At 44.6% G+C, this 22,532-nt stretch overlaps 1 protein-coding gene across 4 annotated transcripts in view; it reads right to left on the minus strand.

The window, feature by feature from the left end:
- Nucleotides 1-1,492: 1,492 nt before the first annotated feature.
- The window catches only part of igf2bp3 (insulin-like growth factor 2 mRNA binding protein 3), a 39,822-nt gene continuing 18,782 nt past the window's right edge, over nt 1,493-22,532 (minus strand). For 3 of the 4 annotated variants that reach the window (XM_024440985.2, XM_024440982.2, XM_042295263.1), the window contains exons 8-17: nt 11,050-11,172; nt 9,188-9,323; nt 8,686-8,817; nt 8,374-8,442; nt 6,730-6,855; nt 6,582-6,620; nt 6,286-6,360; nt 5,865-5,996; nt 5,556-5,669; nt 1,493-4,812 (exon numbers count right to left, since the gene is read on the minus strand). In XM_024440985.2, coding sequence (XP_024296753.1) covers nt 4,702-4,812; nt 5,556-5,669; nt 5,865-5,996; nt 6,286-6,360; nt 6,582-6,620; nt 6,730-6,855; nt 8,374-8,442; nt 8,686-8,817; nt 9,188-9,323; nt 11,050-11,172 — 1,057 coding nt within the window. In that variant the 3' untranslated portion in view covers nt 1,493-4,701. The remainder of the gene's footprint in view (nt 4,813-5,555; nt 5,670-5,864; nt 5,997-6,285; nt 6,361-6,581; nt 6,621-6,729; nt 6,856-8,373; nt 8,443-8,685; nt 8,818-9,187; nt 9,324-11,049; nt 11,173-22,532) is intronic. The other variant, XM_024440983.2, reaches the window with a different exon arrangement.

Consider the following 22,532-nt stretch of genomic DNA (forward strand, 5'->3'; position numbering starts at 1 on the left):
GATATAACGTGATTTGACATAATTTTATCTGTGACCTATGACCTTGAGCCTTATTGGATGGGCACTTTAATGTCAATCTATTGCAGCCCCAGAGGGCTTGCATTTTCAAGCTCTCCCCATAGATTTTGCGGCAATGTATTTTCCCCATGAGTGACAGAACACTGCACCAATCATGGCGCAACTAGAGTACATTAACCCCTACCCTCCGTATTTTCCACTGGCTGCCCCACCACCACAGAAAGCACCGAGCTAGGCTGAAACGCTTGCATTTTGGAGCTGCCTTACTCCAGAAAGCAAAAAAAGAATGTTTGTATGCCGCTTTACTAACTCAATGATAGTTTTTTTTACATTGTTTACAAACTGATGTGATATGTATTAATGGCAAAATAACATGTAAAACAGGCTAACTTCTATTTATTTGTTGAACAGGTGGAGCAGAGCCACTGGTAAGGGTTAATGAGAACCACTCAGACAGGATGCATCCGTTAAGCTTTACATTCTCTTCAGTCCCTCTGAGGAAGGACCGGCTGATGTACAAGAGACAGACTGATTGTTTCCCTAATGGCACCCTTTTCGCTACTTACACTTTTAGGGTGGGGAGGAGCTACACATCCACAAGCGCATTAGTGAGGTCGATGACTGATGTTGGGCGATTATAGGCCTGGCTCAGTCAGCATTCCAATTCATCCCAAAGGTGTTCGATTGGATTGAGGTCAGGGCTCTGTGCAGACTAGTCAAGTTCTTCCACTCCGAACTCGACCATTTTTTTTGTATGAACCTCGCTTTGTTCATAGGGGCGTTGTCCTGCTTACTCCTGGCATCCGCCAAACCCAGATTCGTCCGTCAGCCTGAGAGACAGTGAATGTGATTCATCACTCCAGAGAAGGCTTTTCTACTGCTTCAGAGTCCAATGGCGGCGAGCTTTACACCCCTCCAGTCTACGCTTTGCATTGCACATGGGGATCTTAGACTTGTGTGCGGCTGCTAGGCCATGAAAACCCATTTCATGAAGCTCCCGAAGAACAGTTATTGTGCTGATGTTGCTTCCAGAGCCAGTTTGAAACGCTGTAGTGTTGCAACAGAAGACAGAATTATGGGAGCTTGTGTGGACTACCACTTCGCAGCTGAGCCGTTGTTGCGCCTAGAGGTTTCCACTTTACAATAACAGCACTTACAGCTGACCGGGTCAGCTCGAGCAGGGCAGAAGTGTGAAGAACTGACTTGTTGAAAAGGTTGCATCTTATGAAGGTGCCATGTTGGAAGTCACTGTGCTCTTCAGTATGGGCTATTCTGCCAAGTTTGGTGTGGCAGAAATAGCCGAATCCACTAATTTAACTTTTGTATATAGTGTTCTTTCAGGCTGAGGAAGCAACTAGCATCAAGTTGTAGAATCCTGAACTTCCCCTTTAACAAATGTTAAGTTACATTTTACTTAATCTTACAGTAGATTGAAAAACCATGAGGGAAAAAAAGACGAGTGAAAGACGTGGGAGCCAATTTCATTTTTTGATTTATTCAGAGGCATTTGACAAGTTGAGCTGTGAGGGGGGTGAAGGGGCAGAAGCATGGTCACAGGGAGGGGGGCATCATGCTTAAACCAGAACACTTTTCCAAAAACTGACTCCCAAACCCAGTCCCTCTTTCCCACACAAACATGATTTTCCACATTACACATCCAGGAAATGCTAACCGAACAAATCATTATCAAATCAGCAGGCCAATGTAGCATCCGTAAAGACATAAAAAGGTAAGAAAGAAGACTGGCTGAGTATTTATTTTTAGTCTCAAACCAGAAACTAAGGCAGGTCCTTTTTTTAAACATTTGTTTGTTACTTATTGTCCAGTCATTGAATCGAAAAACTTCAAACCGGTGAATTTGACCTTTTCCCCACGAAAAACCCAGAGGCAAGAAAGTTCAATACATGGAAGCCACACCATCAAAAACAAAAGCAGAATCTTGAGGATTTACAATCAATTAAGCTAGAAGAGTGTGTGTGTATATAACACTGGCAAAGGAAACATCTGATAACTTTTCCATTATTTGTTCAAATTCTAAAGAGTACATGATTTATTTATTTTCATTAATATCTTGGAAATCAGAAAGGGGACAGTGGGAGAATAACCCTAAATCTAACAAATAGAAGTTTGCCTCTAATTCAAATGTATCTAAAGGAGGTAGATAAAAAAAAAAAAAAATGGGTGGAGAAAGGGAGGGGGAATAATAATCGTCACTTATGCCCCTCGTGGACATCAGCGCGAGGTTGAACCGCGTGAGCACGCACGAGTCCATGCAGAGAAGTGTTCCTGGGGGGACTGAGGTATCGCAGCGAGCGCGTGGGCGCTAGGCGGGGTGAGGGCGCGTGCCACCACAAACCCCCCTCAGCTGAGGTAGACAGCGTTCTACTGTGGAAGCATGGATACACACGAGCACTTTTACCACAATCAAAACATATTTACATTCTGCATGAAATCAAAAAAAAGGAAAAACTTGGGTATTTTGTTATCGGTTTTTAAACTATTTTTTTTCTTATCTTTCCCATCCCAATCAAGGTAAATTTAGTACATTTTTTGTGTGCATCTTGGATTTTTGTGATGAATAACAATTGAAACTCACTTCAAATCAAGATTACAGCTGCTGGTTAAACAAAACTCAACCTTTAGTTAACGTAGCTTCTATAGCAAAATAAGCATCCATCAGTGTGACTCCCCTTACTTTCACCATACAGTGAATGACACTAACGTAGACCAACTGCGGCTACTGGGGCCACCGCACATGGCCAAGCTTCGTCTATGAAAAAACCCTAGTCAGGCTGTGGACTGCACCTCAGCCTGTCACAAACCTGGGATGACTTCCAAATGGCACCCTATTTCCCCATGTAGTATACAACTTGGAGCACTATAAGGGAAATGGGGTGCCATTTGAGACTAGGATGATGTAATAAAGCAGGTAAGGCCTAAGCAGGTAAAAGAAATACAACAGAACAGACAGTGCTGCTCTAACATGTCCATTTCTATGGCGGCTACAGAGAGAGAGAGAGAGAGAACTCAGTGTTCAGGCCCCTCCATTTGTGTGCTACCCATTGCACTTCCAGGAAGGCAAAAGGAAAAATCATTGTGTGAAAAATGTAACGTACCGTCAACAATAAGAATGTCAGAATCCCAAAACTAAACGGCATTGCTGCAATATGTACGGTTGGCATTATTCAGCATTACTCTAATATATTCGTTGTTTGTAGTTTTCATTAGATGGTGGATACACCTCAGGAAAACTGAGGCAATTTCTTCTCTCGATACTCCCGTCAGCAGCCAACAGTTTGGTGCCAACTCTGCCCTGAGCTCTATGTACAGAGACTTTATGAACAGGGCCACCGTCGACAGACACATTGTACACGTTGCCGCCGCCGCCGGAGAGCGCTAGAGTTGAAGGCAAGGTCAGTTGGCAGCTGACCAAATTTTAAATTTTCTTAAAAAAATAAAAATGTTCAATAACTATTAGCTTTATAAAGTATACAAAATACCACAAAGCAAAATAAAAAAGAAAGGAACATTTTTTTCATATATATAATTATTTTCTTTTTCTCTTCATCTTCTTGAGGTACTAGAGATCCTGAGGTAGTTCAGTACAATGCATATTAAATTGGTTTTCCTGGCCAACACCATTCAACACGTCCCTTAAGTGTTAATGACAGTGTTATCCTCGCCTCTAAATATATTTTATATATCTATAAAATGCATCCGAATTTATAAAATGCCACTATCAATAGCAGGACAGGGGTGCCCTGTTAGACCACCACCGGGGCCCCTGTCCAATCAAACACCAGAGTATTACCCCGAGCCCCGCCCCTCCATCTAAACCCCTCCCCCTAACCTTTCTCCATCCTACAAGGACTCAGAGCAATGCCTTTTTCTTTCCAAAGAAAACTCAGGAGAGAAAGTTTCAACCAACTAAACAAACACTTCATCCAGGGCAAAAAAAATAGTTAAAATAAAAAGGTAAAAACAAAATTAACAGCCGTCATCAACATGTGAGGTGGTTGAGTGTGTTACCACACCAGGGAGGTGACAGGAGGGAGTTCATTATTATTTCTTCTTTGTGTTTTCTAGTGTACCAAAAAAACAACATTAAAACAAATAAGGAACCAATCAGGACAGAGGTGAGGGTGAGTGACAACGTTGGAACCCTCAAGTACATTCTCACAGAGATGCAGACAGGTGTGGCGATGGGTTGGGGGGGGGGTGTAAGGTCTCTTATCCACGCTGTGGTGTCGGCCCGGGGGTTAGTGACGGTCGAGGAGGTCGTCGGAAAGTGGGGGTGTGAGGTCGAGGAGGTCGTCGGAAAGTGGGGGTGTGAGGTCGAGGAGGTCGTCGAAAGTGGGGGTGGGCGTGTAAGGTCGAGGAGGTCGTCGAGAGTGGGGCTGGGCGTGTAAGGTCGCCGAGAGTAGGGGTGGGCGTGTAAGGTCGAGGAGGTCGGCGAGAGTGGGGGTGGGCGTGTAAGGTCGAGGAGGTCGGCGAGAGTGGGGGTGGGCGTGTAAGGTCGAGGAGGTCGTCGAGAGTAGAGGTGTACAGTTGGGTACCCATGACCCTTATCCCCTGAGATGAGCGCCTTGTCCCTGCCTGTGTTTCCCCTCCGGTCTCTGCTCTGGTCTGTCTTCAGGGGCGGTTCTGTCACTGGCCCCCCCTGGGCCACCTGGACGCCCCTCTCTACTTCCGGGAAGGGCGGGGGAGGGGTGGTCCCTCCCCGCGGGGTGAGGGTTTGGGCTGCTGTTGCCGTCTCACCTGGGACAAGATCTCCTGGATCTTCCTCTGGGCCAGCTGGGGAGGGGTAAGAGGGCAAAGGTCAGGACACGTCATCTGACAATGACATGCGCACATCCATTGAGTCTAAGGTGATGAGTAGAATTAAGAATTCATCAAGCAGCAAGGTTAACGGCTGCAACTGAAATAGCACCCCATTTCCTTTATTACAGAATGGCACCCTATTACTTATAAATACACAGGGTCCTGGTCAAAAGTAGTGCCCTATATAAGGAATAGGGTGCCCCTTCAGATGCAGCCATTGATTAATGCTACAAAGAAGTGAAGCAGTATTGTGGACAATCCTTCCATAGCAAGCAGACATTGTATACATTTTACACCCCCATTCACCCTACAGTCCACAACCTTACACTCCGCTTCATTCATACTGTGCCTATAGCATGAACCAGCCTTTTGGCTCACTAATCAGAGCTGACTGGGATGAATATGGACTCATTCTCTCTCCCCGTCAGATAGAAGACACCGCCTTGCCCAGTGGCAGAGGGGGAGGAACATCCCGTAATCATAGCTCCTCCCATCTGATCCCTTCAGAACCACATAAAGTGCAGAGGGGTAGATATGGAATTGGGCAACAGTATTAGTACTGTAGTGAAATTATTCCAGACATACATTTGAATTAGTTTTACACTCCGTTATTTAATTTCCTCATGTTTGTTTTTGATCTACTTAATTTGTTATTGTTTTACTGTAAAGTGAGTTGCAATTTAATTGCACTTTAAAGTTTGATTAGTGTAACATACCTGGCTTGCATAGAAGTGTCCAGTGATTTTGACAATGACCTGGTCGTTCTCGTCAGGCGTCTGGTCTCTGGGGACCACCACCTCAGCACTGGTCAAGTTCTGCAACTCATTCACCTGAGGGGGGAAGGAGAGATGGAAGGAAAGCGAGAAACAGTAAGCGAGAGAGCGAGCGAGAGAGAAATGAACAAATTAATTAAGTATTTTATAGTATGGCCAAAGTAATAAGTGGTGTTGTCAATTATTCTGCAGCAGAACTTATACATTTTGCAATAGCACATTGATCACACACACAGATCGGCCTCTGCGTACCGTTTTGCCTCCCTTGCCGATGACACGTCCAGCAGCGAAAGAGGGCACCTTGATGTGAGCCTCTAGCTTCACCTCCTCCTTCGGCCCAAAGAAGTTCTCCTCCTTTAGCTTCCCAAAGATACGACCCTGAGCCTGGAACAGGGCAAACATCACACTGGAGTCAGAGGAAATTACACAACCCTTGATTGAAGCTGCAGAAGCATCTTTATCGAACTGTAAATATATGCTTTATTTGAGGTTATTTACTTGACAGGGATGGACATCAATCAACATTTTTGCAACTGTACCGGAATTAGCCAGCTAACTAATTTTCAATTGTATAGACTACTGTGTTTTTGGGAAAAAGGACAACTTTTCTCTGGTGCGGTGGGCATTGGACAGAAATAGCATGGCTGGAGAGCACAGTCCTGAGGGCTCCTACCTTGAACTGGGCCTCTGGTGGTCCAGCAATGATCACCATCCTCTGCTTGGTGTCCATACCTTCTGGAGGGGCTACCTGACGGGAGGAAAATGACACGTGTTAACACATCTGCACACACATTTTCCTTGCTCTAATTACTGTTCACTGCTTCACTTCACCCCATCAGGGACACATCACAACAGCCTGAAGGAGGCGCCACCCAATCCCAATCTGAACCCAATTTGCACTTCTGAGACGATTGATGGTATAGGCAACAAGACAAACTCACCTGAATGTTTGAAACAAAAATAAAATACCTGGTTTGCATCTACGACACTGACTTCATCTGCACTGATCTGAAATGGAGGGGGTGGGGGGGATGGGTGAAGGAGAACAAATAAGACAAGAAGCTACTTTAAGTTATTGAGACGCAGCTCAAACCCTCCTGTGAGTTAAGTCCCTCACCTTGATGGAGGCTCCGGCGTAGCGCGACAGCTGCTTGATGTGTTGACCCTGTTTTCCGATGATCGCTCCGACCGCCAGCGCCGGGATGAACAGATGGACCGTCTCCGACTCCGGCTGCCCCTGGCCCTGTGGAACAGTAGAGGCCACAAGACAGTAATGAGATCCCAGTCAGACCACAACAGAGCAATTCTGACCGCAGGGATACCACAATCAGGCCTGGCAAACCGCGATAGCAGCCCAGATAGTGACCAAGCAACAGATGCAGCGGCACAGGAAGAAGGATCTCACAGTGGCTCACATCCCAAATGGAACCCTATTCCGTATTTAGTGCACTACTTTTGACTATAGCCCTATAAGCCCTGGTCAAAAGTAGTGCACTATACAGGGATTGGGGTGCCATTTGGGACACAATCAGGGAGACTAGAAGCAGAGCTGATGGGAAGTTTCCTAAGTGCTTTATTAACAAAGTTGTACCTCATATTTACCAGTCAAATCTAGGCCAATTCAAATCCCCTCAGTAGCATAGAGAATCACAATAGCACTGCACAACCATGAAAGAACTGAACATACAGTAATGAAGAGGTTGAACACAACTAAACAAATCGCAACTTCCAATGGAGTGTGTCCCAATTATCTCTCCTTTCTCACCAAGTGAGAACTTGTTCACTTCCTGTTATGAATTAGAAAGAAAAAGACTGATATGGAAATGCCCTCCTGCCCATGACAATACCAATTCAATGCTTTTAAATTTGTGGGAAGTAGTGATCGAGTGCACAGTTCAGGAGGAATGACAGACTATTGGGACGCACCCCGGGCATAAGAGAACCACCCCGACTCTAAAAAGATGAACAAATCTGTAGCATCCAGTGCCTAGTTCAGGTAAACACAGCAATCCCAGAGGGTTCTCCATTTCTCTGCAGCAACTGAACACATCTAACTAATCCACACAGTATATGGATGTACCACTGATAATCCCTTTCAAATGGAAGTGAGTGAATGCTTGGCTCTGCTCAGTCACTCAGCGCTTCCAAAAAGACACTGTAGAACAGACTGTATTGAAGAGAAGCTGTAGCAAACTGTCTGCTCACTTCACATGGCTGGTGTTAGAGAAAAGTGGGTGAGATCTTTCAGATGAGGGGGCAGGAGGTATTAATATTATACATTTAGTGCACACATGGCTCTGGTTGAAAGTAGTGCACTATATAGGGAATAAGGTGACATGTGGGACAGAGCTGCTGGGACTGCAGGTTTTAATCTAGAGGATGTCGTCAAATCATTACACTTCAGTCATCCAAATCATGGGTCACATTCAGAAGCCTCCAGATGGGAACAAACTTTCAAGAGGCAGTTCCAGATTAAACTGCTCAATAGACAGGTGTCCGCTTGAAAACATTTGCGCCCATTTGTAACCTTCTAAACACGCAAAGGTGTTCAATAACTGCTCTTTTGTCAGCTGAAGACTTGAGGGCCCAACTAAACCCAGCAGACACTGGGGCCCCCTTCCCAGCAGGTTTCAGAGTAATGAACTTAAACGTGTTGTGCCCTCCCCTAGAGGTCAAATGTTACTGCGAACCCTACCTCGTTACCCTATCCGGCAGCGAGCAGCCAGAAGCCGTGCAAAGCACTGTGGGAAGGGAGACTTACAGAGACGGGCTGGCTGCTCCCCGACAGCACAGACGCCCAAAATGGCCCTTCACCCCCAAAGGAGCTGCTCTATAGGAGAGAATAACACGAAACCAAGTCACTGTCGTGCCCCCAAATGGCTGCACTAAGGAGAGAGGAACACAGACAGGGTCACTGAAAGATCCAAAATGGCTTCAGTCAGAGGTTGGTCTGTTTTAGGTTTCTTCTTGCAGAAAGTTCCAGTAAGGAGGGGCCATCTTTAAGCGTCACCAAGAGGCCCTGTGGAGTAGACCCAGGGAGGTAGGCGGGGTGGGGAAAGGTCCAGACACTCACCCCGAATGAATAGCCACCCTGGGCACCGGGAGGTGGGACGTTGTGTCCCATGGAGGGGCCCATACCTGGAGCACCACCAGGGAACAAACCCAAAGCATTCAGGTTGAGTCCTGGAATCAGGTTAGACTGGAGCTGGGGATATACAGAGACAGAGAGAGATGGACAGAGGAAGAGAGAGCGAGAGAGAGAGAGAGAGAGAGATGAACAGAGGAAGAGAGATTTACTACCAGACAAAAAGGAACTAGAACAAAAACCGATCTCAGGGAAACCGCTCGAATACATTTAAAGGCTGAGGGACAGCACACGCAGGTCCGCAGCAAGCAGTTAAACATCACATTTCTATACCTTCACTGTCATTTCAGTGATAAGAAACAAATCTCCCAGGTTGTGTTCCAAACGGAACCCTATATAGTGCACAAAAGTAGAACACTGTAGGGACACTATGGATTCTTTGGTTCCACCAACACAGCGTGCCGTGCCCAGCGTGAGAACAAGGACCTACATTCATAGCGGCCACGTCGTTCTCATACGACTCCCTGACCTTCTTCATGACTTCCTCCTCGGCACGGGAGCAGGCCTCGATAGAACCCTTCACTGTGATGGTCCTCTCAGGGTTGTACAGGGTCAGGTCCTGGAGACTGAAGGAGAAGGACAGGCATTACCACCTTGATCTCTAGTGGATGCGTGTATTGTGATGGGAGACTGACCGTGTGTTCATTATACCTTAGAGACATGAGGATTTTGTAATTGGTGTGTTAGTGGGATTATTAGCTCAGATTATTAGCTCCGACTGGGAAAATACATGAACGGTCATCGAACACAGAATTCCAAGTGGGAACTCGGGTCTCGTTCTAGAGGTCCGACTTTCCAACCTGAAGAACACCGAAATCATGATTGCCGCATAAATTACGTAATGCCAGGGAGATACGTATACTGTAGCTAAGAAAGTAACACTAAGAATAGTGTGTAGTAAGCTGTTAGTAGCCCATGTGTCTCACCCTAAGAATTTGGTCCTCTCCACCTCAGAACTTAGCCTACACGGTTTTGACTTGGTGGTGCACATATAGCCTTGGCCAGTTTTACAGAAATGTCTTAGTTTACAATTGTAAAAGCTTTGTCTACTTACATATACCCCCATTATTTTCTGACTGTGTACAGGGAGAATATTGTAAGAACACCCCATGTTCTGAATTGTCGCTGTCCGTTTCAAAGGTTCTGAACAAATAGGCATAGGCTTATTGTAGTCCTTAGCTTGCTCAGTGTCATCAAAATTACAACTTGCCTCTTATCCTCTAATCGTTCCCTAATGCCATACTTTGTCCATCACAATTGTTATATAGGTCTCATTAGCATCTCATTTATTTGTCAATGTTGGAATTATACATTTCTTTGTGTATTATAAAAGGCTCATCTGCTTTTCTAAACGAGGGGGGAAATACTATGTTGTTGGGTCTGTTTGCCAGTGAGTTCAGTAATAGACCCATGTAATTCCAGTTGATATTGCGAGGGTTATTCGTTTTGTACAATACGCTGTCTATAAAAGTGGATCCTTGTGATTGTATTGTCCTTTTGACCACATAGGCCTAATAAAATACTTAAAACAGTAAGCTAGGTAAAGTTAAATTCAGCAAGATGGAGGCCTTATCTGAACAAACACCTGAATTTCTGTCTGTGTCCATTTTGAAAGTGCTGAAGGAAGAGCTCTCATCGCAGCTCGTTTGCTTGCACTTGCTTATAGCCTACTTAAAAGCTAAGTGTTAATGATAAGAATAATCATAATTTACTGAGCACAAATGTAATGTTTGTGTATGGTTCAAAAGTCAACTCATGTCAGCATTCGTTATTAAAGGAGAATGCAGTTTTATAGCATTACATAACTCCACAAGGAGTCAGCAGACACCATAATAATTTAAGCAAGTCTGCCATATCAGCTATGGTATATATATATATATATATATATATATATATATATATATATATATATATATATATATATATATATATATATATATATATATATATATATATATATATATATATATATATATAACAAGTAAATGAGGCTGAATGAACTGCTTTGCTGCCAGACAAGGCTCCAGGTGTAGCGATGTTAAGGATTCCCTCCATGGTGCTGAAAGGAAAGCTCTGATGTTGGGACAGTTGTATGTAGGCCCTAACAGTTTGTGGGCACTGTTTGTCATGTTATAGTACAATTAATGCATTGTTTAGTGTTGTCGATTCGCTTGCATGCATCAACAACCAAAATTGGTTGAGTTTGCCGCACCAAGATTTACATGCTAAACCCGCCATTATTATTTCAGTAGTCCGAGAAATGAGAAATTCTGAGACGTGTGGTCAACTTACGGGGAGATGGTGATCTTGGTCTCTGTGTCCACTTCAATTTTTTTTAAGTTACGTCCTTCCTTCCCGATCAGTCGGCCCACAAAGTTGTTGTGAGCCAGAATCTTCAGTGGAATCTCCTCAGTACTGTTGATAGAGAGGAGAGCGAGAGAAAAACAGGAGTCAATTGTTCAAGTCGAAGAATAATTAAGTGGAACTGACATTTTAGCAACATGAAATCTTATTAAAATCTGATCATATACTTGGTTAACATTCTGACAAGTGAGCAAATTGTCATTTTCACATTTTCAGAAATTCATAGAATGTTTGGGAATGACAGAGCAAGGCATTTGTGAAAATTCCATAGCAATATAGAGGGAAAGCAGCCCTGCAGTTAGACAATGAATAGACACTGCAGTAAATAAAACCATCAGTCTTGTCCAGGACCAGAGTCTATGTAGACTGGTAGGCCAGCCAATCCACAGTAGGCCTATATGCAAATAAGCTTTTGCCACATGGGCCTGCCATCCTTCACTTTAAACTGGACTGTGTTTTTACAGGCAGTAGCAACAGCGTGATTTTAGATTAGAACACATTTCGCCAAAAACCACAAAAAGATATCACGAGTCCTCTTACATTTGGGAACTTCAGTCCTATTGATCAAACAATGAAAATGTAGTCTCTCTCCCTCAGACCAGGTGTTTTTATTTTTAAAGCTGCCCAAAGAGGACATTTATGGGCAGAGGCAACTGAGGTTCCAGTATACAAGACAGTACCTTTCCCAGCATTACTCCTGAACCTGTATAAGCACATATCAGCAACACCTGATCTGGTGCTGTGATTGTGTGCATCCCTAACATGGGGAAGTAATCAGATATCTGGGCGCGGAACCATAAATAATTCTGTAAACCAAACCCAGTCTAATCTGGGACACCCTGGCCTCAACAGGCAGCTAGTTGAGTTCCTGAAAGCAGCTGTATCTGGAGCTTCAGCTTAGATAAACACCCAAACCAGGAAGTACTTGCATAGTCAAAGTGGCATAGAATGAAGGCAGTAGCTAGCACTCATGGAGTCCTTATCAAGCAGCTTGGACCTTGTAGCCAAAACCGTAGTTTTGGCATTAACCTTCCCTGTCCTACTGCAGCTTCCCTGGCAATGCATGCAAATTGTCCCACAGTTTGACAACTGAATGGGAACTTGCCAGCTCTCCCACTTGATCGACGCGAATACATTTGATTGACCACTGCTAACTCTGGATAAATCGTTCATGGTCAGCATAGCTACTGTAGATAGCAAAGTGATTCAGATGTCTTACTAGCAACCCAATTGACACCTGGATCCCTTCCTGTCGCCACCGAAAAACAAAATGGGGGAAAAGTTGGTCACACCCCCACTACGTATTTTTAGCTTGCTAAATAATAAATTCAAAATTGCTGTATGGTGCACTCAATATCTTGTAGTTGAGTAGCCAGCCTACTGCAGTAGCCAGCCTACTATACAAATGCGGCTGTAATATGTAACATGTTTCTCCTTTGCGGCGGTTTGTTGCAGGTCTAGTTCTTTGCTTATTCATCTTCAAGCTATAAAAACTGAAGTCAGGCGGCAACATTTTAATAGCCTAGCAAGGACTGTCGCATGTATCTGTACACCTTACCTCCGCTGCATGCTAGAAACCGGACACACGAAAGCAGGGCAATTGAAGTTGCCGATGCGAGCGAATCAGGCTGTAATTTCATGAAGTATATGACTCAACTGTTGACTAATTTATACTTGCTTATGTGTCCCATTGTCCTTTAGTAGTAATTTAAACTCTCATGTGAATCCTTTATCTTTCAAAGTGTCAGCAACCAATATGAAATTGTTCTGGCTGCATTTTCTGCAGGCTACAGTAGTGACCCTTTGGCACAGAACCTCGTCATGGACATTTAGCCTACAACACGTTTAAACATTTGGTCCGGTAGAAGAGTCGGTTAGTGCTCTGGCTGGCTCGTGTGTGTCTGGGAAGAGGGTTGTGTGTGGCAACGCAATGCCCATTGGTGTGCAACAGGTTGGCAGTGCTTGCTGTGACCTGTAGTGCAGCACAATGCTGGCGGTATGGTAGCGGGCCAAAATGAATTAACCAAAATCATTGCCAGTGTTGTGCCGAAGATCCCCCCCCCAATCCTCCACCACCTTCTAATATCCTTAATTTTTGTGGCTAGAGTCAAATACTTTGTGGCACACACTGGTCAACATGAGTTACCAAAATTATTATGAAGTGTGCCAGGCCCTGCAGGCAGAAAATGTCCTTGCCGAAATATCTCCCTCTAATTTCCTGGCTAGAGTCAAATACTTTGTAGCACAAAGAGTGAAATACTTTCTATAGAACAAACTTCACGCCAGGGCAGGCAACCAAAATTAACGTGTGTATACCATCAAACAGAGGGAGTACAATGTAGGCAAACATTTCAGAACTAGTCAAATAAGACATGAGATGAATTTTGGCAAAGAGATTTATTTCTAGACTGACACTTGAAACAAATAGCCAAACCGAAAACTGCAGACCTTACACCATGATCAAACCGACATAAGAAAATGTAATTAAACGCAGCCTAACGTGATCTGAAATCTCAACCAGCAAGCAAGTCGCAGCAATAAAGAATTGAGTGCGTGCACGTTCACGTGAAAGAGGGGGACAAATCTGTCACCGGGGAGATTTTCTGGACAACACCGGGATGGATAGAAATGTGTCACGCCTTGGTTGACACGTGCGCCAGCCTATTACCCATGTAATGACTGACTTGTGATCGTTGCCCTTGCTAGTTTGATTGTATTGACATTCCCAGCCTTACATACTGACCAGACACATCGCGTTAGTGAGCGTCGCAAAATCCATTTAGAAATCCATGTTATTCAATTATTGCACCCACACTGTTCGCGAGCGTCTGCAACGCTTAGGGCTAAAATAGAATGCAGATTGCGCTGCAAGTCCTGCCTCTCCCATCTCCTCATTGGTTTATAGAAGCAGGTACCCACGTGCCATCTCCTCATTGGTTATACCCACGTGGGTGATTGAAAGATTAATTGTAGGAGTAGAGGTCCTTGTGCATCTCAGGTAAAATAACTCAATGTTTATATCCCAGGACAAATTAGCTAGCAACAGCAAGCTAGCTAAATAGGACAAATTAACATTAGCTAGCAAGTGCAAACTAACTAACTAACTTTCCATACATGCTTTTCAACCTGTCCAAGTTAATGTAATTGGTTCAGAGTTAGTTTAGATATTTTAACCTGCGTGTCGTGATCGCTTTTGGTGTAGGGGGACAAAATAAATGTATGCACGATGGCGCACACGCGCAGCCGGTTTGGGTTCCGTGTTAGAGTTAGAGGTCAGATTTTGTCCAAAATATTGAGTCATTGAAACAGTGCATCCCGAATGGGGGAAGCAAGCAATGTACCAGGCCAGCTTTGATTTACAACCTGATTGCTAAACATTTGACTACCAAACCTTTATTGGTGAATAACAGTACCAGTCAAAAGTTTACACTTATTCCACAGTTGATTCATTGTATTAGAATAGTGAAGTCAAAACTATGAAATAACATATGGAATCATATAGTAACTAAAACGTGTAAACCAAAATATATTTTTTATTTGTGATTCTTCAAAGTAGCCACTCTTTGCCTTGATGACAAGATTGAACACTCTTGGCATTTCTGGAATGCATTTCAATTAACAGGTGTGCCTTGTTAAATGTTAATTTAAGGAATTTCTTTCCATTTTAATGTGCTTGAGCCAATCAGCGGTGTTGTGACAAGGTAGGGGTGGTATACAGAAAATGGTCCTTTACCAGATAGGGCTAAATCCATATTATGGCAAGAACAGCTCAAATAAGCAAAGAGAAACGACATTTCACCGAGCGACTGTCTATAAAAAAAGTGGTCAGATAAAGCAGATGCTAAGCTACAGGACTGTTTTGCTATCACAGACGAACATTTTCCGGGATTCTTCCGATGGCATTGAGGAGTACACCACATCAGTCACTGGCTTTATCAATAAGTGCATCGAGGACATCATCCCCATTGACTGTACATACATACCCCAACCAGAAGCCATGAATTACAGGCAACATTCACACTGAGCTAAAGGGTAGAGCTGCCGCTTTCAAGGTGCGGGACTTTAACCCGGAAGCTTACAAGAAATCCCGCTATGCCCTGCGACAAACCATCAAACATGTAAAGTGTCAATACAGGGCTAAGATTGAATCATACTACACAGTCTGCGACGCTCGTCATGTGGCAGGGCTTGCAAACAATTACAGACCAAAGAGAAGCACAGCCACGAGCTGCCCAGTGACACGAGCCTACTGGACGAGCTAAAGCACTTCTATGCTCGCTTTGAGGTAAGCAAAACTGAGGCATGCATGAGAGCATCAGCTGTTGCGGACAACGGTGTGATCACGCTCTCTGTAGCCGATGTGTGTGTTGACCTGTTTTAAAGGTCTTACAAGGCTGCGGGCCAGACGGATTACTAGGACGTGTGCTCCGGGCATGTGCTGACAAACTGGCAGGTGTCTTCACTGACATTTTCAACATATCCCTGATTAAGTCTGTAATACCAACATGTTTCAAGCAGACCACCATAGTCCCTGTGCCCAAGAACAAAGGCAACCTTGCCTAAATGACTACAGACCGGTAGCACTCACGTCAGTAGCCATGAAGTGCTTTGAAAGGCTGGTAATGGCTCACATCAACACCATTATCACAGAAACCCTAGACCCACTTCCAATTTGCATACCGCCCAAACAGATCCACAGATGATACAATCTCAATCACACTCCACACTGCCCTTTCCCACCTGGACAAAAGGAACACCTATGTGAGAATGCTATTCATTGACTACAGCTCAGCATGCAACACCATAGTGCCATCAAAGCTAATCACTAAGCTAAGGACCCTGGGACGAAACACCTCCCTCTGCAACTGGAACCTGGACTTCCTGACGGGCCACCCCTAGGTGGTGAGGGTAGGTAGCAACACATCTGCCACACTGATCCTCAACACTGGAGCCCCCCTGGGGTGCGTGCTCAGTCCCCTCCACTCTACTCCTCGTTCACCCACGACTGCATGGCCAGGCACAACTCCAACACCATCATTAAGTTTGCAGACGACACAACAGTGGTAGGCCCGATCACCCGACAACGACGAGACAACCTATAGGGAGGTGGTCAGAGCCTTGGCTGGGTTGTGCCAGAAAAACATCAACGTAACCAACAAACTAGAATGGTCCAAACACACCAAGACAGTCGTGAAGAGGGCACGACAAAGCCTATTCCCCCTCAGGAAACTAAAAGGATTTGGCATGGATCCTGAGATCCTCAAAAGGCTCTACAGCTGCAACACAGAGCATCCTGACTGGTTCCAGCACTGCCTGGTACGGCAATTGCTCGGCCTCTGACCGCAAGGCACTACAGAGGGTAGTGCATAAGGCCCAGTACATCACTGGGGCCAAGCTGCCTGCCATCCAGAACCTCTACCCCAGGCAGTGTCAGAGGAAGGCCCTAAAAAAATGGTCAAAGACCCCAGCCACCCCAGTCAAACTGTTCACTATACTACAGCATTGCAAGCTGTACCGGAGTACCAAGTCTAGGACAAAAAGGCTTCAACAGTTTTTACCCCCAAGCCATAAGACTCCTGAACAGGTCATTCAATGGCTACCCGGACTATTTGCACCTCAATTGGCCCGACCAACCAGTGTCCCCGCACATTGTTTAACCAGGCTATCTGCATTGTGTCCCGCCACCTACCACCCCCCCTCCTCCTCCTCTCTGTTCAAAATATATGCAGTCACTTTGTACATGTAGATATGGTTATACTACCTCAGCCAGACTGACTAACCGGTGTCTGTAGCCTCGCTATTGTTTTTTACTGTCTTTATTTCTTTACTTACCCATTGTTCACCTAATACCTTTTTTGCACTATTGGTTAGAGCCTGTAAGTACGCACTTCACTGTTATATTCGGCGCACGTGACAAACATTGATTTGATTACTTTAAAGACAGTCAGTCAATGCAGAAAACTTCAAGATCTTTTAAAGTTGTTTCAAGTCGCAAAAACCATCAAGCACTATGATGAAACTGTTTCTCCGGAGGACTGCCACAGGAAAGGAAGACCCAGAGTTACCTCTGCTGCAGAGGATAAGTTCATTAGAGTTACAAGCCCCAATAAATGCTTCAGAGTTCAACTCTATGAAATCAGGTCTACATGGTCAAATTGCTGCAATGAAACCACTACTAAAAGGACACCAATAAGAAGAGACATGCTTGGGCCAAGTAACACGCAATGGACATTAGAACGGTGGAAATCCATCCTTTGGTCTGAGTCCAAATTAGATTTTCCAACCGCCGTGTCTTTGTGAGATGCAGAGTAGGTGAAAGGATAATCTCTGCATGTGTGGTTCCCTCTGTGAAGCATGGAGGTGGTGGTGTGATGGTGCTTTGCTGGCAACACAGTCCGATCTAAAAAAATATTCAAGGCACACTTAACCAGCATGGCTACCACAGCATTCTGCAGCGATACGCCATCCTATCTGGTTTGTGCTTACTGGGACCATGATTTGTTTTTAATCAGGACAATGACCCAGCAGACCTCCAGGCTGTAAGGGCTATTTGACCAAGGAGGAGAGTGATTGAGTGCTGCATCAGTTCACCAGACCTCAACCCAATTGAGATGGTTTGGATTGCAGTGAAGGAAAATCAGCCAACAAGTGCTCAGCATGTGTGAACTCCTTCAAGAATGTTGGAAAAGCATTCCAGGGAAAGCTGGTTAAGAGAATGTCAAGAATGTGCACAGCCATCATTGGGGCAAAAGGTGGCTTCTTTGAAGAATGTCAAATATAAAATATATTTTCATTTAACACTTTTTTGGGTACTACGTGAATCAATGTGTGTTATTTCATAGTTTATGTCTTCACTATTATTCTACGATGTAGAAATTAGTTTTTTTTTAAATAAAGAAAAAGCCTTGAATGAGTAGTTGTTTAAACATTTCACTGGTATTGTATATTAATCATGCATTGAACTGCATCCATCTATTCTACCAAGAATGCCTGATTTAAAAAAAAAAAAATGTAAAACTCTTATGAAGTAGGTTTTGAAGCATCAACCGGAATTGGAAATTTTTGACATAGTGGGGAAAGTAGTCAGAACCTTTGACTTTCTCCACATTTTGTTAAATTAGATTAAAGCTAGAATATTTTTATTATTTTAAATCCCCTCAATGAAAAAGCTAAAAACAGGTGTTGATTATTATTTTTTTTAAACAAAGCAATCACATTCAAATCAAATTTTATTAGTCACATGCACCAAATACAGTGAAATGCTTACTTACGAGCCCCTAACCAACAGTGCAGTTTCAAAAAATACAGATAAGAATAAGATAAGTAACAGAAGCCTCTTGGGACCTAGACTTGGCACTTCGGTGGTACCACTTGCCTTGTGGTAGCAGAGAAAACAGTCCATAACTAGGATAGCTGGAGTCTAGCAATTTTCAGGGCCTTCCTGATACCGCCTGGTATAGAGGTCCTGGATGGCAGGAAGCTTGGCCCCAGTGATGTACTGGGCCGTACGCACTACCCTCTGTAGTGCCTTGTGGTCAGAGGCCGAGCAGTTGCCATACCAAGCAGTGAGGCAACCAATCAGGATGCTCTCGATGTTGCAGCTGTAGAACCTTAAGGATCTCAGGACCCATGCCAAATCTTCAGTCTCCTGAGGGGGAATACGTTTTGTCATGCCCACTTCACCACTGTCTTGGTGTGTTTGGACCACATTTGTTGGTGATGTGAACACCAAGGAACTTGAAGCTCTCAACCTACTCCACTGCAGCCCAGTCGATGAGAATGGGGGCCTGCTCGGTCCTCTTTTTCCTGTAGTACCCAATCATCTCAGTCTTGATCATGTTGAGGGAGAGGTTGTTGTCGGTGAGCAGGCCTACCACTGCTGTCTCAACTGCAAATTGAATGGTGTTGGAGTCGTGCAGTCATGAGTGAAGAGGAAGTACAGGAGGGGGCTGAGCATGCACCCCGGAGGGGCCCCTGTTGAGGATCAGCGTGGCGGATGTGTTACCTAATCTTTCCACCTGGGGGCGGCCCATCAGGAAGTCCAGGATCCAGTTGCAGAGGGAGGTGTGTAGTCCCAGGATCCTTAGCTCATCAATAAGCTTTGAGGGCACTATGGTGTTGAATGCTGTGCTATCGTCAATTAATAACATTCTCACATAGGTATGCCTTCTGTCCAGGTGGGAAAGGGCAGTGTGGACCGCAATAGAGACCGCATCTGTGGATCTGTTGGGGCGGTATGCAAATTGGAGTGGGTCTAGGGTTTTTGGGATGATGGTGTTGATGTGAGCCATGACCAGCCTTTCAAAGCACTTAATGGCTACAGACGTGAGTGCTATGGGTCGGTAGTCATTTAGGCAGGTTACCTTGGTGTTCTTGGGCACTACGGTGGTCTGCTTAAAATAGGTTGATAATTACAGACTCCGACAGGGAGACGTTGAAAATGTCAGTGAACACTTGCTAGTTGGTCAGCACATGCTCGCAGTATACGTCCCTCTGGGCCCTGCGAATGTTGACTTGTTTAAAGGTCTTCCATTGGCTGCGGAGAGCGTGATCCCAGTCTTCCGATATGGCTTGTGCTCACATGCATGTTTGTGTTATTTGCCTAGAAGCGAGTATATAAGTAGTTTAGCTCGTCCAGTAGGCTCGTGTCACTGAGCAGCTCTCAGCTGTGCTTCCCTATGTTGTCTCATGGTCTGCAGGCCCTGCCACATCCGACGAGCGTCGCAGCCGGTGTAGTACGACTCAATCTTAGTCCAGTATTCATGCTTTGCCTGTTTGATGGTTCCGAGGGCATAGCAGCATTCCTTATAAATTCCCAGGTTAAAGTTCCACACCTTGAAAGCGGCAGCTCTAGCCTTTAGCTCAGCACGGACTGTGATCCATGGTTTCTTGTTGGGGTATGTATGTACGGTCACTGTGGAGACGACGTCATCGATGCACTTATTGATGAAGCCAATGACTGATGTGGTGTACTCCTCAATGCCATTGGAGGAACCCCGGAACATACTCGTCTGTGCTAGCAAAAAAACAGTCCTTTAGCTTAGAATCTGCTTCATCTGACCACTTTTTTATTGATCTAGTCAGGAGCTTCCTGCTTTAATTTTTGCTTGTAAACAGGGAGGATAGAATTATGGTCAGATTTGCCAAATGGAGGCCAAGGGAGTTCTTTTCCCTCTGGTTGCATTTACATAAGTATTCACACCCTTTACTCAGTACATTATTGAAGCACATTTGGCAGCGATTACAGTCTTCTTGGCACACCTGTATTTGGGGAGTTTCTCCCATTCTTCTCTGCAGAGCCTCATGCTCTGTAGGGTTGGATGTGAGCGTTGCTGCACAGCTATTTTCAGGTCTCTCCAGAGATGTTCAATTGGGTTCAAGTCTGGGCTCTGGCTGGGCCACTCAAGGACATTGAGACTTGTCCCGAAGCCACTCCTGCATTGTCTTGGCTGTGTGCTTCGGGTCCTTTCCTGTTGGAAGGTGAACTTATCCCCCAGTCTGAGGTCCTGAGAGCTCTGGAGCAGATTTTCATCAAGGCTCTCTATACTTTGCACTGTTCATCTATCCCTTGGCCCTGACAAGCCTCACAGTCCCTGCCACTGGAAAAATATCCCCACAGCATGATGCTGCCACCACCATGTTTCACCGTAGGGATGGTGCCAGGTTTCCTCCAGATGTGACGCTTGGCATTCAGGGCAACGACTTCAATCTTGGTTTCATCAGACCAGCGAGACTCTAAAAAGGTTCCTTTTGGCAAACTCCTAGAAGGCTGTCGTGTGCCTTTTACTGAAGAGAGGCTTCCGTCTGGCCACACTACCATAAGGGCCTGATTGGTGGAGTGATCCATTTAAGAATGAAGAAGGCCACTATGCTCTTGGGGACATTCAAAGCTGCAGACATTTTTTGGTACCCTTTCTCAGATCTGTGCTTCTACACAATCCTGTATCGGAGCTCTACGAACAATTCCTTCGACATCATGGCTTAGTTTTTGCTTTGATGTACACAGGCAACAGTGGGACCTTATATAGACAGGTGTGCATCTTTCCAAATCATGTCCAATCAATTGAATTTACCACAGGTGGACTCCAAGTTGTAGAAACATCAGGGATGATCAATGGAAACAGCATGCACCAGAGCTCAATAAGGCTCCATGGATTGACTAGGAATTGAAAAACTATGGTTGAAAGAGAAGGGGCAAAAGGAGTGGCTAATAAGTCTGGCTGCATATCGAGATATGTAACTAACAAAACAAAAATATTATGAAGCCAAGATCAATGATATAATGGAGAAAAAAAACGCCTACTTTAAATGAAATGTGCAAAAAGACAAATTCAACTCCATCTTTCATCGAAACAGATGGCTTATTCATTACAAAACCATTTGATGTTGCCTATTATTTTAATGATTACTTCATTGGCAAAGTGGGCAAATGTAGGCAGGAAATGCCAACGAACAGTGAGCCATCGTATTCATGCATTAAAAAAAGAATGAAAGAAAATCATTGAAAGTTTGAATTTTGTAAAGTTAGTGTGGGAGAGTTGGAAAAATTATCAATAATAACAAAACTCCTGGCATTGACAACAGAGACAGAAAGCTACTGAGAATGGTAACTGACTATAGCCACTCCGGTCATATCTTTAATCTGAGCCTAGAGGAAAGTCTGTCCTCAGGCCTGGAGGGAAGCCAAAGTAAATCCAGTTATCCTAGAGTGGTAAAGCGGCCTTTACTTGTTCTAACAGCAGACCTATAAAGCTTCCTGCCAGCTCTTAGCAAACTGTTAGAAAAAAATGTTTAGACAAAATAAACTCGGCAAAAAAAAAAAGAAGAAACATCTCCTTTTCAGGACCCCATCTTCCAAAGAATTAGTGAAAATCAAAATAACTTCAGAGCTTCGTTGTAAAGTTTAAACACCGTTTCCCATGCTTGTTCAATGAACCATAAACAATGAACATGCACCTGTGGAACAGTCTTTAAGACACTAACAGCTTACAGACAGTAGGCAATTAAGGTCACAGTTATGAAAACTTACTACACTACAGAGGCCTTTCTATTGACTCTGAAAAACACCAAAAGAAAGATGCCCAGGGTCCCTGCTCATCTGCGGGAATGTGCCTTAGGCATGCTGCAAGGAGGCATGAGGACTGCAGATGTGGCCAGGCAATAAATTGCAATGTCCATACTGTGAGACGCCTAAGACAGTGCAACAGGACAGACAGCTGATAGTCTTCAGTGGCAGACCACGTGTAACAACTGCACAGGATTGGTACATCCAAACATCACACCTGCGGGACAGGTACAGGATGACAACAACTGCCCAAGTTAGACCAGAAACGTACAATACCTCCATCAGTGCTCAGACTGTCCGCAATAGGCTGAGAGGCTGGACTGAGGGCTTGTAGGCCTGTTGTAAG

The sequence above is a fragment of the Oncorhynchus tshawytscha genome, linkage group LG13, assembly GCF_018296145.1.
Source record: "Oncorhynchus tshawytscha isolate Ot180627B linkage group LG13, Otsh_v2.0, whole genome shotgun sequence".
NCBI classification, from domain to species: domain Eukaryota; kingdom Metazoa; phylum Chordata; class Actinopteri; order Salmoniformes; family Salmonidae; genus Oncorhynchus; species Oncorhynchus tshawytscha.